The sequence below is a fragment of the Emydura macquarii genome, unplaced genomic scaffold (assembly GCF_026122565.2).
Source record: "Emydura macquarii macquarii isolate MOO-44397 ecotype Brisbane River unplaced genomic scaffold, CSIRO-AGI_Emac_v2 contig_1146, whole genome shotgun sequence".
Lineage (NCBI taxonomy): Eukaryota > Metazoa > Chordata > Testudines > Chelidae > Emydura > Emydura macquarii.
The window spans coordinates 16,453,340-16,468,151 of record NW_027131283.1 but is presented as its reverse complement, the minus strand read 5'-3'; the positions used below and the strand labels follow the sequence as shown (position 1 = coordinate 16,468,151).

Here is a 14,812-nt window from a genome sequence, read left to right as displayed (position 1 = left end):
AGGGAGCCAATTCCAAGCAATTTGAGATTTTTACTACTTTTTTGTCAGCTGCTATTTTTTCATGTTTAGCAGTAACCTCTTGTTAAAGGCCAGATTATCTGAATTCTTCTAGGGGTTTTTTTTCTTCCTAATGGTTTAGTGACTGCTAACGATATCTTGTAAAGCAGATGTAAGTGAAATGACAGTATAAATCAGAAGTGCTGATGATTGCAGAACGATCAGGCTTAGTACAACTTCACCAGAAAATTCTGTCGTATTATTCTATCTGCTCCTCCAAGAGCTTTCTTTAAAATGACTCTAATGACTGACCAAACTTGCACCCGGAAACATGGAAACATGCACAAAACAAGAGAGTTAATATTCCACTATTTATAGCATGTCGGGTACTTTGTCTCTTTATTATCTTTAAATATATTTGTTTTGAACTAGCAAATGCATGACACCCTTGTTGCCTGCTTGGTTAAAACAAAAAAAAAAGTCCAGCTATTGACTTACTTTCTTATTTTTATATCCATTAGAAGAATATGCAGAAATAATTTCCATTAAAAAAGAGAAAGGTGAGTTTTTAATTGGTGACTCCTTGCTGTAAATTATTTCTTTTTATATCAATGATATAGTTTGTGAGCTTCAACTGGAGATTTTGTTTGATGGACCATCTAGTCATTTTCAGAAGTATCATATGTACCACAGTTATCAAGCATGATATTGAGCTGGATAAAACAAACCTTGCTGTGCATCAGGCAAAAAGACAAGAGAAGAACAATCACTAGATTGAATATACTGTCATTTCTGACAGATCATTCTGTGCTCCTCCATTTGATGGCATTTGGTAGTCAAACAGACTTGTATCTGAGTTTCTGCTACAGGGAAGCCCTGTAATCTGTTTCATGTTAGACTGTCATACCAAAGAGCTAAACTTTCTTATATTGAATGAACAGGAAAGAATAAGAAATAGCGCTGGTCTACACTTACCTTGAGATTCGGCGGCAGTCGACAGGAGTTATGCGAACTACGTAAAGTAGCTTGCGTAACTCCCATCGACTGCTGTGCTTCCGTTCTGCGCTACTTGAGGGGGTAGTTTTACTCAGTCGACTTCCTGATCAATTGAACGGATCTACACTGACCGCTAAATTGAGCGGGTCTACACTGACTACTCAATTGATCCAGAAAGATCGATCTGGCGGCGGCAACTTTGCCGCCGTCAGTATAGACATACCCCTAGCAATCAGAATTGCATGAGAACTAATTTCTGTCTAGTGCTAGCACTTCTCCTTTCATATTCCCAAACATGTAATTGAATAATAGTCATTCCATGACAGCTTTAACTCCAGAGTGCAATTAACATTCAAACACAATTACAAAATTCAGCATTTCTGATAAATTAGGCATTTTCCTTTTTGTCTTTGAGCTGAAAGACCATATTCTTTAGCACCTTTAAAACAAGGTAATGGAAAGAAGTATGACTGTAAAAGGCTGAGTTTCAAATGGCACAAAGGCAGGGATAACTGCCTACACGTGAAAGCCTAGGAAAGAGATACTGCCAGGTATGATGCCAAAGTTCTGAAGGAAGGATAGGGCTTGTCATTTGGAACAATTATTTACATATCTACAACCATGAACATTTGATATTAGTCTTACTAGAACTCTTCAGAGCATTCAGAATGGGTCATTGAATTTAGGGTGACCAGATGTCCCAATTTTATAGTCCCGATAATTCAGGGATTTTTCTTATAAGGGTGCCTATTACCCCTCACCCCATCCTGATTTTTCACACTTGCTATCTGGTCACCCTAATTGAAATACAGACTCAAGAAATTGATGCTTGGGTTCAAGGGCCTTTTAACAGATGCAGTGAAGCCATTCCAGGATACAAATATTCTGGGAGCGAGAGGGAGTATATTGAAGGGAAATAATAGATTTATATGAGACTGTTGAATAGAATATGGACTACTATCAGTTATGCTATAAAGGTCTCAGAGTGTTTGGAACGTACTGACTTTAACTAAAAATCCCATTCAGCTTTTCCTCTTGATGAGTTAGAGTCTTGTTTGCAACTGTGTTACTCCAATTTTATGCCATTACAACATAGTTGAAGTGAATGGAGTTACACAAGCATTAAACTGGAGTAACACAGTGGTGAATCAGGCTCAGTGTCTGGGAATAAATATTAATACATTTTTGTCGTCTTCGTTTCCCTAGCTCCAGTCCGCTTCTTCCAATGTGTCTTCCTAGATGGATTCAATGGATATGGATTGCAATTCCCCATTACTCCAGCCCCCAGCCATGAAAAGGGCCCTAGTCATCCAAAGACTTCAGGGCGGAAGTCAAAGACACCGGGACAGTAGAGAGACATTTGACCTGTGTATTTTTGAGATTTTGCACTTTATCCCTTCTCCTGAGGTCCACAGTACTTGTTACTGTAGAAATGTGATCCAGTAGATCTCATGCACCTGGAAAAGTTTTACTGTTGTCTGGTGTGAAGGGAAAGGGGTGGTGGATGAACACTGTTCATCCGAACAATAGTAATATAAAAGTACCCCATTTCTTGAGGAAAGACTGTAGTGTTGAAATAGTGTTTGTCAGACTGTGTAGTTTGTGTGTGCATGTGCATTTTCCTGCCTCTTCTGCTCTTCTGATTTTTTCCCCTACCTGTTCTGAATTCAAGTGAGTCTATTTTCCATGTACTAATTTTTAAAGAGCAAAAATATAAATGCAAGGCTTATTTCAGCATTTTTTGCAAAATTACCTAAAATCCTAAATCCTATCCTGTCAATGTTCAATCAAATCTCTGACAGGAAGAAGCCTCAGTAAATCAGAAATGTGCTCCATCTCCGGAGCTATTTTTATGTATAATTGACCAGTTTAGAATGAAACTCACATCTTACCTTTAAGCTGCTCAATATATTGTAGTAAGGTTTACTACCAAACAATGATGAGTATTTACATTTAATTTGAAGGTAAGCAATAAAAACTTGCTATATATGCCCCTAAGTATTTGTAAAATCATGTGCCTCAGTTTTCAGATTTCATAATGAGAGGGGGAATTGAGCTACGGAGGGGCTGGCAAAGGAGAGGTGAAGCAAGGAGGTAAATTGTGAAGATCCCATGAGTGGTAGTTCCTCTGTCTCTTCTTAGACAAAGTTATTAGCAAGTCAGCATAAACTGCAACTGGATCTTGCCAGCCAATCATTTGTTTGTTAGAAAAAGTCAGACAGGAAGCTATATTATCAGACATTACTTGTGAAACAAAACCAAATTTTCAAGTAAAAATGTCAACTTGGTACACTCTTGATACACTGATGCAATCAGCAAAAACCGGGCACATGCAAGAAATTGTGATGGTTAATTTTGGTAGATGAGCTGGAAAGCTTCATAAGCTATTAGCCTGGCCTCCATCAAAGAGCACTGTGCTGTCAGTTACTTTTAGGATGGGCACTGCAAGCAAACATGCCAATCCTCAACCATCTTGCTTATTTCTTCAGACAGAGTGGGTTATCAGTGTTAAAGAAAAGGGATGAGCTGGCACTTGACCTATGTGAAGGTGTCTGATTGTAAATCAGTGTTGTGATTGTCATACATGTCTAGCAATGTAAATAATAATGCATTTTTGGAAGCTGCTATTTGTTTTCTTCCTTACTATATTTATGAATTTAATGTGTGAAACATGCAGCTGTGATCCCAGTTTCATAGTTGCCATATGAATTATAACATGGTAACTCATGAAATAAATATGCTCACACCTGTAAACCATATATAGCCTCCCTCCACCCCCCAATATAGCTAAAGATAACATCATCATAACACTGATGCTTATCTCTATAGGAAGATTGATGTACAAGGGTTTCAGATAACTGTGTCCCAGAAGGACTCAGGCAATTTACTCTCTGATTGCTGCTCCGTGGCCTATATGAAATGAATTCTTGGTCTTAGCACATTCTATGTTGTACAGGCACCTCCCTCTCAAAATCTTCCATCCCACTAGATGGCCTTGAAAGCAGTTTAGAAACTGAACTACATTCTTGCCTCTAGACTGAGGTTTTTCTTCCCAGTTGAGAAGGAAATATAATAAGGATGTCGATGCTCAGTGTTTTGTCTCTGCAGTAACCTGTGAAATCTGTTCTATGGGTGGCTGTAGGTTTGCAGAGCTGTCAGCCTGGAACCTCTCATTATAAAAAGCCTACTGCCAAGATTTTTTTCAGCAAGCCTTTCCCCCTCACACTCAGTGGTCCCCATCCTCCCAAGGTACCTTTTGTGTGTAATTTAAGTGGATCATTACACAGGCTTCTGTCCTATAATTTTACTACTAAGGCTGTTTTAGTGAAGGGATTATAACTTTCAGAAGATCAGCTAATTTAATTCATAGCTTTATCCAATTCAAATGATCAGCACAACATTTAATTTTTTTATTTAGTACAAGCTGTTATTTTTTCAGATTTTTTAAAAAACTTTGCTCCCCTTTTTGCTCATGATGTCTAGCCTATTTCTCCCATTGCCATTTTATGTGGGAAAGGACAAGTATTTTTTTGGGCACACATTCCCATAACATTTCAATTAGCTATCAGATTAGCTCTGAAGAAGTAAAACATTTGATCATTGCTTCAATGGACAAGTGATGTAAATCTGATGATATACAATTACTTCCTAATCTTGACCACTGACATGAAACTACTGGACACTCCTCAGTCAAAACGGCAGTCATTTTCTTTGGGCCTTCATAAACTCAGTTTATCTGAAACCTTAACAATGCATTACTTGAACTGCATGGCTTTACTTAAAACCGACTGGAATATTAGTATCAGTTTTAGAAAAATAAAACATGTGAATTATCTGCTTTTGGCTGTGGGATTTTTTTTATGAATCTGAGAATGGGGGGAAGGATTTGTAAAGGTAACTAGATTCATCCATATTGTGAGTACACACAAACTTTTCACCATCAAGAGATATGGCATTTATAACTGCCAGTTAATTCCTGGGAGAGTATCTTTCTGCATGGGAGATGTGTTTGATGTGCAGTTTCCTTTTAGCTCACATGGCATAGCAAGATGAATCCATTCTACCATACTCTTGAATTCCGCTTTGATGTGCAGAAGGCTTAATGACAGGTCTACATAAGAATCATACAAATAAATAAGAAGTATTATTTAAAATGTTAATATAAAGCATACACAAATGTTCTTTCCAGTGACTACTCAGTAGTCCACATAATGGATAGTATGGCCTTTTACCAATAGATAGAGACAAGAATAACAAAAGTTTGTGACATCTGCCCTTATGAAGGGAACTATAATCAATGCAGCAGTCCAGTTGGCTAGGTGGAAGCTTTCCACTGAGGAGGGTTTTAAATCACTTATTTTCTATCTTGTCAATATTGTTATTGACAAAATACAATAATATATAGTCTGTTACTGTCTTTTTTTGCCAATAAGATTAGACCTTTATTGCTCATTCCCCCACATCTCCTGCTGAGGTCAGTTGGAGCTGCTGGTGCTCAGCATTTCAGAAGTCAGGCCATGAGGGATCTCTGTGAGAGCTCCACCCTGAGTGACCTGCTAGTCTAAGAGTCTCCTGCTTCTCAGGGGTAGCGATCATCCTGTACTCAAAAGTCAAACAGTCCACAAACATGAGTTCCCCTTTCAAGCTCCTTCCAGCATAGAGGCTGGAGTCTTGGCTTAGAGAATTTTAAAACAGGTCCCTCTGCAGAAGAACAGATTAGGTACAGGTGGTGTTCCTGGTTATACACTGCTTCGCTCCAGGGTCTATGTGTCTTTGTCTCCAAGCAGTAGGCTGCGTTCCTACTGGTGGCTCAAAACCAGATAATTGCCAATACCTAAAGCTTGCTGTCTCATCTTCAAGAGCTGGTAGATCTGAAGGTTCAATTCAGTCCCTGAGCAGGCAAGGCCATCGGTCCTGGAGCTTGAAAGGTCAGCTTGTGCCACTGGCCATAATTACAAGACAGCTATGTCACCAAGTGGTGGGCTTTTGGCCTCCTGCACATTGCTGATCCTGTGCACTTACTTGCACAGATACCCTTATCCCAACTGGGGCTGCACTCAGCCTATCTGGCTCCTCCACCAGACCTGAAACTACAAGCTGCCAGATGAGGGAATTATCTTTGGAACCCCTTTATCATACAAGAGATTTTGCTCTTAGGAGAGAGGGAATGCCATGGACTTGCACCCCTTTCTGCTGAAGCAAGATTCTCCCACTGCCATTGTCCTCTTGTCTTATTAGGACCTGGAATGGACAATTGCTTTGGTGGAGGCCATGAAAGTTCCACTCGGGTCACTTCACCCTATTGTTAATGAAGTACTTTTGTCCACAAATGTCACCATGCAAGCTGGCCTTTTGGATTGAGAAGCTCAACTTGGACAGAAGATGGCACAAAAATGTTGTCTCCAAGCAGAGAGTATGTGGCACATTGATTACCTAGACATCAGCGCAGGAATGCCCTCTTACTCCCTAGTCATGAGCTGAAGGGCATGGTGGGGCGAATTTAGACTAACAATATGACCACAGTCATTTGTATATATAACCAAGGGGACACAAAGCGTGAAAGCATATTCACTGAGGCCCACTATGTACTCTTCTAGTCCAAAAACATTCATGTCTCCCCATCAGACACCTGTATTGTGTCAATCCTGAACTACAGTGCACAGTGGCTGAGTTCCAGTCAAATCCACCAGAACAATGGAGAGTCCACATATAGGCCTGGTCTGTATTCGTGGCGAAATTCGGTGGCAGTCAACAGGAGATACGCAAGCTATACGTAGACTTCCTAAATCTAATTAGTGCAGTGTCCCCACTACACTGTGCTGACAAGAAATGCCTTCCCGTCGACACAGCGTTAATCTTTTTGTGGAGGTGGATTAACACGGTAGACTTCCAGATCGATTGAGCGGATCTCTATTTCCTGTCAATTGCTCCCAAAGACTCAATTCAGTGGTGCCAACAATACCACCATGAGTGAAGACATATCCTTAGAATTCATTCTAATATTCCAGAAGTAGAGGGATGCCACAAGTGGTCACTACAGTGACCAACAATAATAAATGATTTTCATAGAACTATTTATCCAAGGATCTCAAAGCACTGTATAGATATCACTACCCTTAATATACATATAAGTTTCTAGCCTTTTCCTAGGTCTAAGACTATCTAGCAGCAGGAGCTGTTTTACTTTCACCCATAGTGGTTAGATCTGACACCTGCCTTCCATGACCTGAAGAGCAAAGTTCTCAAGGGAATAGAGCTGTCCAAATCCATGGTCAATTTAGGAGCCCTGGATTAGCCTAGAAGGCCTTGGAATGCTAAAACTCAGCTTTATTCTCTCAATAATCAGTTCTCCAGGAGTACCCTGTTCACCTGTGTTTGCCAGTTTGATTCTTGAGTGATTGGTCATGAGATAAACTGGTCCCTTGGAGCAGGTGATAACCACAATGCTGTGCATATGCAGCAGTCTATGTTCTCTGCTACAAGAACTTTGTTGTTTTCAGGGCCTATCCAGCAAAAGACTGCTGAGTCCTGCTGGCTTCTTTACTGACCTGTTGCACTTCCCCCAGAATTCAGACAAGGACTGAATGCAAATTTGTAATGGGTTCAAAGTTAGCTCTTAGTGTATGTAAGGAAAGGCTGGATGTTCCTCATATATCTTAGCAGAGAGACCCTGGAAGTAGCCAGAGCATTCAGCATTTAACAAAAGTTGAGGTTCCAGGCTTCAGTAGGCAACCCAAACTGTAACCACGCCCACAGGACCCTTACTGGTCCTCCCTCCAAAACCTGGATTAAAGCACCAAATAAGTTTTTCATTTTAAAGAAAACATTCTTGATGGAATCTCAAACAGGATGGTGAGGAAGTTACAGGCACTTTCCTGTCAAGAGGGGCCTTTCAAGCATGTCTAACTGACGTCAGAGCACAAGTCCAACTTAAAGTCAATGGAACTGATGCACCTAATCACTTAGATACATGTGAAAAATCCCATCATAGAAGCTTCTGGTACTGCATCTATCACTAGGACAAATCAGTGATGAAAAGGGCCCTGTATATCCTTCCAAAGAGGCCTTCCAGCTTCAACCCAATTCAGGATGGATCAATCTTCTTATCCATTCTCCAGAAGCAAAAAAGAGAAAACGTTCCTAAATATGAGGAACATATTATCCATATGCCTCAAAAGGACACTAGACATCAGGAATTCAGACCATCTGTTCATCCTGCATGGAGGGCTCCAAAAAAGCTTAAAAACCTCTGTACAGCCAAATAGGTGAAGAAACAGATTAATCAGCTTGGGCAAAAATCCTCCCTTAGCCATCAGAGTTCACTCAACAGACCAGGAGATGCCTCACCCCTAGAATTAGATAAGGCAACTACATGACTAGCCCTGTACACTTCCTGCCTTCACAGCTGGCTTAGCGTGTGGATTCCTGTGCATGGCTCTTCCTGTGGGGAGACAGCCTCCATGCAGCAATCTGTCAACATCTCTACTCATATCTCAGTGCCTGCCCTATGTCGATTAGTGCCTGAGGTATTTCTGTAGCATTTATCCACTGTTTAGACTGGTATCTTATTATGATAGCGATCAATGATCACTGAATTTCACCAGGTCCAATAACATCAGTTTAGACATCCTGCCGATGTTTTCCTTTGGAATTGCCCTTGCAGTACTTTAGATGTATTTTACAGACTTTAGAGCAGTGATTCTCAGCTGGTGGCCCTCAAGCTGCTTGCAGCCCAAACAGCACACAGTGCGGCCCATGTGACATCCTCAGGGCCGTACAGATAGTATTGGATGTGGCCCACAATGTTAAATAGGTTGAGAACCACTGTTTTAGGGTTATCATTTCTTATGTGCTCTTTGTTTTGCCAGATTTTTGTTCTAGGGCCACTTGTCCCAAATGAAGTTTGACTCTTGTTTTTGCCTTAGTTCATTATTCACAAAGAATGGAATTCCCTCTTGCTCTGAGGATCAGCATGGGCCCTATACACCAGTTAAAGCCTATCAAACCTCTGAGTGCCTACATGGCTTTGAGGGCTTAATTGATAAAGAGGTCTTGTGCTGGTCCTCTTCAAGGGGGAGATTTCCCCCAAAGAGTAGTTTTGAACTCATAGCTATTTCTTTGTTTGTTTTTTTCACTATTTCGTACAGTTCTCAAACTGGAGTGCAGCTTATACAGATCCCTTTACCAAGAGGCCTGTGTCCCAAAGTTGTGTCCCAGCTAGTGATTGGAGGTTGTATTACCCCTTTCTAGACTGACAAATTATTGGACAAGATTAGCAACTAAGAGAATGATCTTGCCTGATATGTGGTATAGTTCATTGTTACAATCCTAAAACTCTCTCACACCTTGTTCCTAACTGGCAGTACATTTGTTCTAGCTATCATAGGCTAAGTGGCATGCAACAGGAAAAGAAGAAAAGAAAAATCCTTTTGAAATCAAACCCCAAAATTGAATAATTGCAGTTGGTGGGGAGGATAAACTAAAACAATTCCATCTGCTTGTTGTTCTTTCAATGGAGAGACACCACACAATGATGGCCCTGTAGCACTAATCAGATGAATTAAAAGGAGAACAAAATAGAGATGTTAACACACCTTTACTTTAAAATATTTACATTGAGTGATGGGACTATAGAGATTGAATTGCACATTAATTATAGCAGCCATCTTCCATGCTTTTCCTTTCAGAAGATGAACATGGCACAGCAGACGCCCAGCACTCCATGCTGTTAAATTAGACCCAGGCTGTAGCATTAAAAAAAAAAAAAAAAAACCTATGAAGACAAGATGATGAGAGCTTTCTCTATCTCTCTCTAACTATCTTATCTTGTCAGTGTTGACGTAGCCACCCTTTCTTAAAACAATGGATTATTTATGAGGGGGCAGCGAAGGGAAGGATGAGGGATGTGTCTCTCTTTGAACACTGTGACGAGTGTCAATTTGCACTGAGAAGATCTGAATGAGTCGTTGCATGGGAGATTTTAAAGTATGTGGTGGTTAATAGTATGTTCTGATGCCATACACACATATAATGAAAGACCAGCCAGTGGGCATAATGCTACCCACTGTGGCATAATGAGATATGCGGGAAGTTTGTAAAGCAGAGCAAGGAAACTGTAAAATTGTCAGATAGTCAAATTAATTTAGCAGGGTTGGTCTTTTAAAAAGGTAGCAAAATATAGAAATGATTTTAAGACAGCAGAATTAGAAAAACTAAGAAAATGTCTGGGTTTATTTGCAATTTTAAAAATACTCTATCTTTTTGTTTATCACTAACAAATCCTCTTTCTTGTAATTGTCCAAAAGTTTTTTTCAGAACACACCACCAAAGAGGTTAGCTTCACCTGGCCCTAGTCCAACATCTTTTGAAGTCAGTGGACTTCTTTTGTCTTCAAGGGGCATTGGTTGAAGCCCTTGATGCACTTTTCTTTTTTTTAATCATTTTCAACTGCTATAAAATAGGGGAGTGAAAGTTTGAGTACTGGAAAAGAAAGTTCTTTTTAACAACTTTGTTCTCAAAGTAAAAAAAAAAAAAAAAAAAGCAGCACTCAGCAAATTAGTGAACACTGACAGTGAACTTACCAAATGCTAAATGTCACAGAAAATTAAATGCTAGTGTGCTTCAGACCTCAGCAAACAATGCCTCTTGGGTACATTTAATTCTGCTTGGAAACACTGTAAAATAGTAATTTAAGAAAAGCTAGTTAAAGTAGGTTTAACAGCAGGCTGTTGATGTCCTATAGCCTCAGTTGGAGAGACGTGACAATAATGCTAGGTCATTTTTTGAATTACAGAATTTTCAACTACATCTTCTATAAGGGAATTTATTGTAGGGTAGTTGGGAGCATAACGGCTCTAAAAACTTTTTAGGCACCAGAGATGTTAACAAAGATTGTTTCCTATCATACTTTCCATGTACTTCCCATTGAGAGTTGCTCTATGGTGCCCAGTGCAGTCATTCTTAGCTTTCCAGAGGGACTGTCTCCCCAATTTTTGTTTCGTGATATATAGAACATTGTATTGCTATGAAACTAATGTATAATAATAATGTTCTGTAGTCATGCTATAACTTACAAGAAACATTTTCAGAGTGATAAAGAAATTGTAGTTTATTTTGGTGTGAAGTGAGTTTTCAAGGCCTAAATTTGGACTTTCCTTATAGGAAATTGAACCAACAGAATGTTTATATTTCAAATTAATTTGCCTGCTGCTTTCAGCATCTACTCCCTTTTATACTATAGGAGTATCTGTTGATACTTCTAAATAAAAGGGAAATAAAAATTTCAAAGTAGATTGGTGGATTATTTTTGTTTTTTTAAAAATAAAAATGTGCACTAAGCAATAATACTTCAGAAAATCTCTCTCCTCAATGGTTTATAACACAACCAGGAACATTTCTTCAGGTTGATTTCATTTTAGCCACTCTTAACTCATAGGAATGGAAACTCAAACTCAGAAGCCATGTGGTTTAAGCACTATCTTCCGATCCTACAACTCAACAGTGACTGTTTTATCAACTGGACCTTTGAGGAGCCTTCTTCATGCAATACACTACCCTCATGCTGTATGCAGAAGAATCGCTCAGTGGAACCTACGGAGCTCTGCCAATTTATGCCAGATACGGATCAATGAGAGTCATGTGCAAAGATAGAGAAGACATGTTCCTTTGTATAGAATGTGGGCCAGAGACCTGGAGTATTTTGACAGAATTGAAAATGTTATTTTGTTAGAAAAGCAGGGCTTTGCATACAAAGTGAGTTTAAAAAAAGACTAAAACAGAAAACCCCAGACATTTTGAGTCTGATTTGTCATGACTAGCTACTTTGTATGCAGTCCCATGGGCATTTGCATGGAGAATGAGCTACTTTCTCTCTTCATTCATAGAATCATAGCATATAAGGCCAGAAGGGACCATTAGATCATCTGGTGTGACCTCCTGTTTATCACAAGCCAGTAAATTTCATCCAGTTACATATATACTGCACCCAATAGCTTTTCTGCGCTAAAGCATAACTTGCAGAAGTCCCTGTAGGGCCAGCTGTGAGATATTTTTAGAGTAGTCTGCTTTTCTCCTGCTTTGCTGCCCATATTTTCTGGATAAAAAAGGGATGTCAATCTCCAGAGCTCAGAAGAGCTGCTAGTGTGCCAGATCCTCAGCTGGTGTAAATAGTGTAGCTCCAAAGATTTTAGTCGAGTTATGCCAGTTCACACCAGTTGAGGACCCAGTCCAGGAACCCCAGCTATGTGTATTCATTCCCAAATCTGGATTTTGTCTTATGTGAGCTAAAGAGGAGCTAAAGAACAGCAGGTGGCTCGTTCATGTGAACACTTTTAGGGACAAGATAGTGGGAAGGCTACAAAAGAGTTTAATTTTAGAATAATGAGAGGTACTCTCCAGTACAGGAGCTCAGCTTTGTATTGCATGTGCTGATCAAGGAACTGGGCAGTTCCTAACAAGAAAATAAACGCAAAACATAGTTTTCTGTGATGCTTTTGGGGAAAGCCAGAGTTGTGTGACACCTTGCTACCACTTGCCCTTAGCATGAGGAACCCTTGGCTGTGCCTGCCGTGTGTCAGCACCCCAACTCCACCCACCACAGGCAACACAAGCACCCCACTCTCCGCTCATATAGGCCCCACTAACCCTCTTCAGGTTAGTGATAGGCCCATGCCAACCCCCAACCCCTCCAGGTGTCTCCCTGGAGTGTCCAGCCCCTGTTCCACTGGACATTCACAGCACCCCAAGAAGCAATACACCCCAGCTTTGCCTCAGATCACCACTCCACTTAACACACTGCACTTAGATATGTTTTTAGTGAAAAAAAGCAAAAGTTTATTTAACAAACAGAAAAGATTAATGTGATAGCAAGTTGAAGTATTAGAAACAAATGGTTATACATAAAACAAAACAACACATTCTAGAACGTAGATTTATTTAACTAGTTATTGTCATGTCATTTACAGCAAGGCTCCCGCCAAAAAATCCTTCCAACGTTTTTCAGTGAGGTCTCATTGTGATCCCATTTTTCATGAGATAAAACAGGTTACTCGCTTGTCACTTAGGAAAAGGATCCCAGGTGTCTCATTGCAACCCCAGATATATTAAAACAGCCTTTTGATCTTTATACACAAACTGGACATGCTGCTGCTCTGTGTGCCTTTGTGCAGATTTCATAATCTCTTGTCAGTTTCACAATCTTGATTAGCTGGTGGCTCAGTATGCCAATAGACTGTCTAGTCATTGTGGCTAACAATGTAAGAGAAATAAACATCTTACTCCTCTTCCCATCCTCACCTGAAAGAAACCTGTCCAAGGCACCTCACCTACTAGTGACCTGCATTTAACTTCAATGTTTTAAGATCATAAATTCCAGTATAGATATACGACGTCTTAAATATTATCCATACATGCATTTCACCTTCATTATGCTGACCAGTGAGCTGCTGGCTCTCAGTAGAGATTTTACATGCCATCTTTTGGTGATTTATTGTGCATGTATATGGTCCAGGGGATCCTGTAAAACTCTAGGTATCGCCTGTGCCCTCTGCCAGTTGGCATCAAGAAGTCTCTGGGTCACATCTTCCAAAACTCTGCCTCCTGATTTCCATCAGAAAGTTCAGATGAGTGGCTACTGCTGCACTCAAAGTACTGCTATGCAAGGCTTCTGTTTGGGTACCCACTCCACTATTCTTGCAAGAGATAGCAGACCTGAGGAGGTTTTTTTTGTTTGTTTGTTTTGTTTTTTAAGTAAAACAGCTTTGATGGACATCAGCCCCTGACCAAATCCGTTGACGTACCCAGAATAAATCTGCTGCTCTGGTACTAAAGACTGCTGCTCTTCTTAAAAAATAAGATTCTCTTTTTCTTTCCCTCTCTGTATCTGTCCCTCCATGCTGCATTGCTGTCACACTGATAGACAGACTTCACCACAATGGACTGCATCTAGTCATTGGCTCTGACTGGCCATTACACAAGTTTTGGTTTTTTTAAATGGTCATTTCAATACACACTTGTAAACCCTAAAGCCTTTCAAGACTCCATTGCCTCAGATGCCCATATAACTAGGGAAAAAAAAGTTTCTTTCAATTTAGTCTAATCTCTATAGAGCAAAGAGGAAACTATTATGTTAATGATAAGGCAGATGAGACATTTCCTAAAATTCAATTAGCAAGTGTATTCAATTACACTTCAGCCACTATGAACTTAGGAGGCAAAATTGTTATCAGCTCAGAAAAGATGAATCCATGCTTCCACCCACCATCAAAGCTGTGGAGAAGGGATGTCATTTCTCACAAAATTGTACAAAATAAATTTTGTTCACTGGTTCGATGGTCAGCTGTTGTATGTTGCTGATGGCAGAGTTGGAGCTGGCTGGCTTTCAGTGTGCACTTCCTGAGGATACCCAGGGCTGTGATGCACCTCATTACCACCTGCCTGTGTGCAGGCCTCACCTGTGCTTGCCCTCTGTCAGCTCCCCAGCTCCACCTGCCATGGGCAACACAAACTCTCCCCTCTAGGCCTCGCAGGCCCTGCTAGCCTCACCAGGTTATTGACTGGCACACTCCAACCCTCTGAGCATCTCCCTTGAGTGCCCACCCCCCCTATGGTCCACTAGAGAGTCACAGTATTCACCAATCCAAACAGTACACCCCAGTTTCCCACTTCTACGTCAGAGCAGCGTGCTGCCCAACACACAGCACTTAGATATGTTTCTAGTGAAATCAAGTACGAGTTTATTTAACAACATATAGAGAGTCAAGTAACAGCAAGGAGAAGTATTGCAAACAACAGTGTACACATAAAATAATATAACCCATTC

General features: G+C 40.3%; 1 protein-coding gene across 9 annotated transcripts in view; it reads left to right on the top strand.

The window, feature by feature from the left end:
- The window catches only part of TRDN (triadin), a 301,086-nt gene extending 296,258 nt beyond the window's left edge, over positions 1–4,828 (top strand). For 8 of the 9 annotated variants that reach the window (XM_067546684.1, XM_067546692.1, XM_067546686.1 and 5 more), the window contains 2 exons: positions 519–557; positions 2,200–4,828. In XM_067546684.1, coding sequence (XP_067402785.1) covers positions 519–557; positions 2,200–2,345 — 185 coding nt within the window. In that variant the 3' untranslated portion in view covers positions 2,346–4,828. The remainder of the gene's footprint in view (positions 1–518; positions 558–2,199) is intronic. The other variant, XM_067546685.1, reaches the window with a different exon arrangement.
- The last annotated feature ends 9,984 nt before the right edge of the window (positions 4,829–14,812 follow it).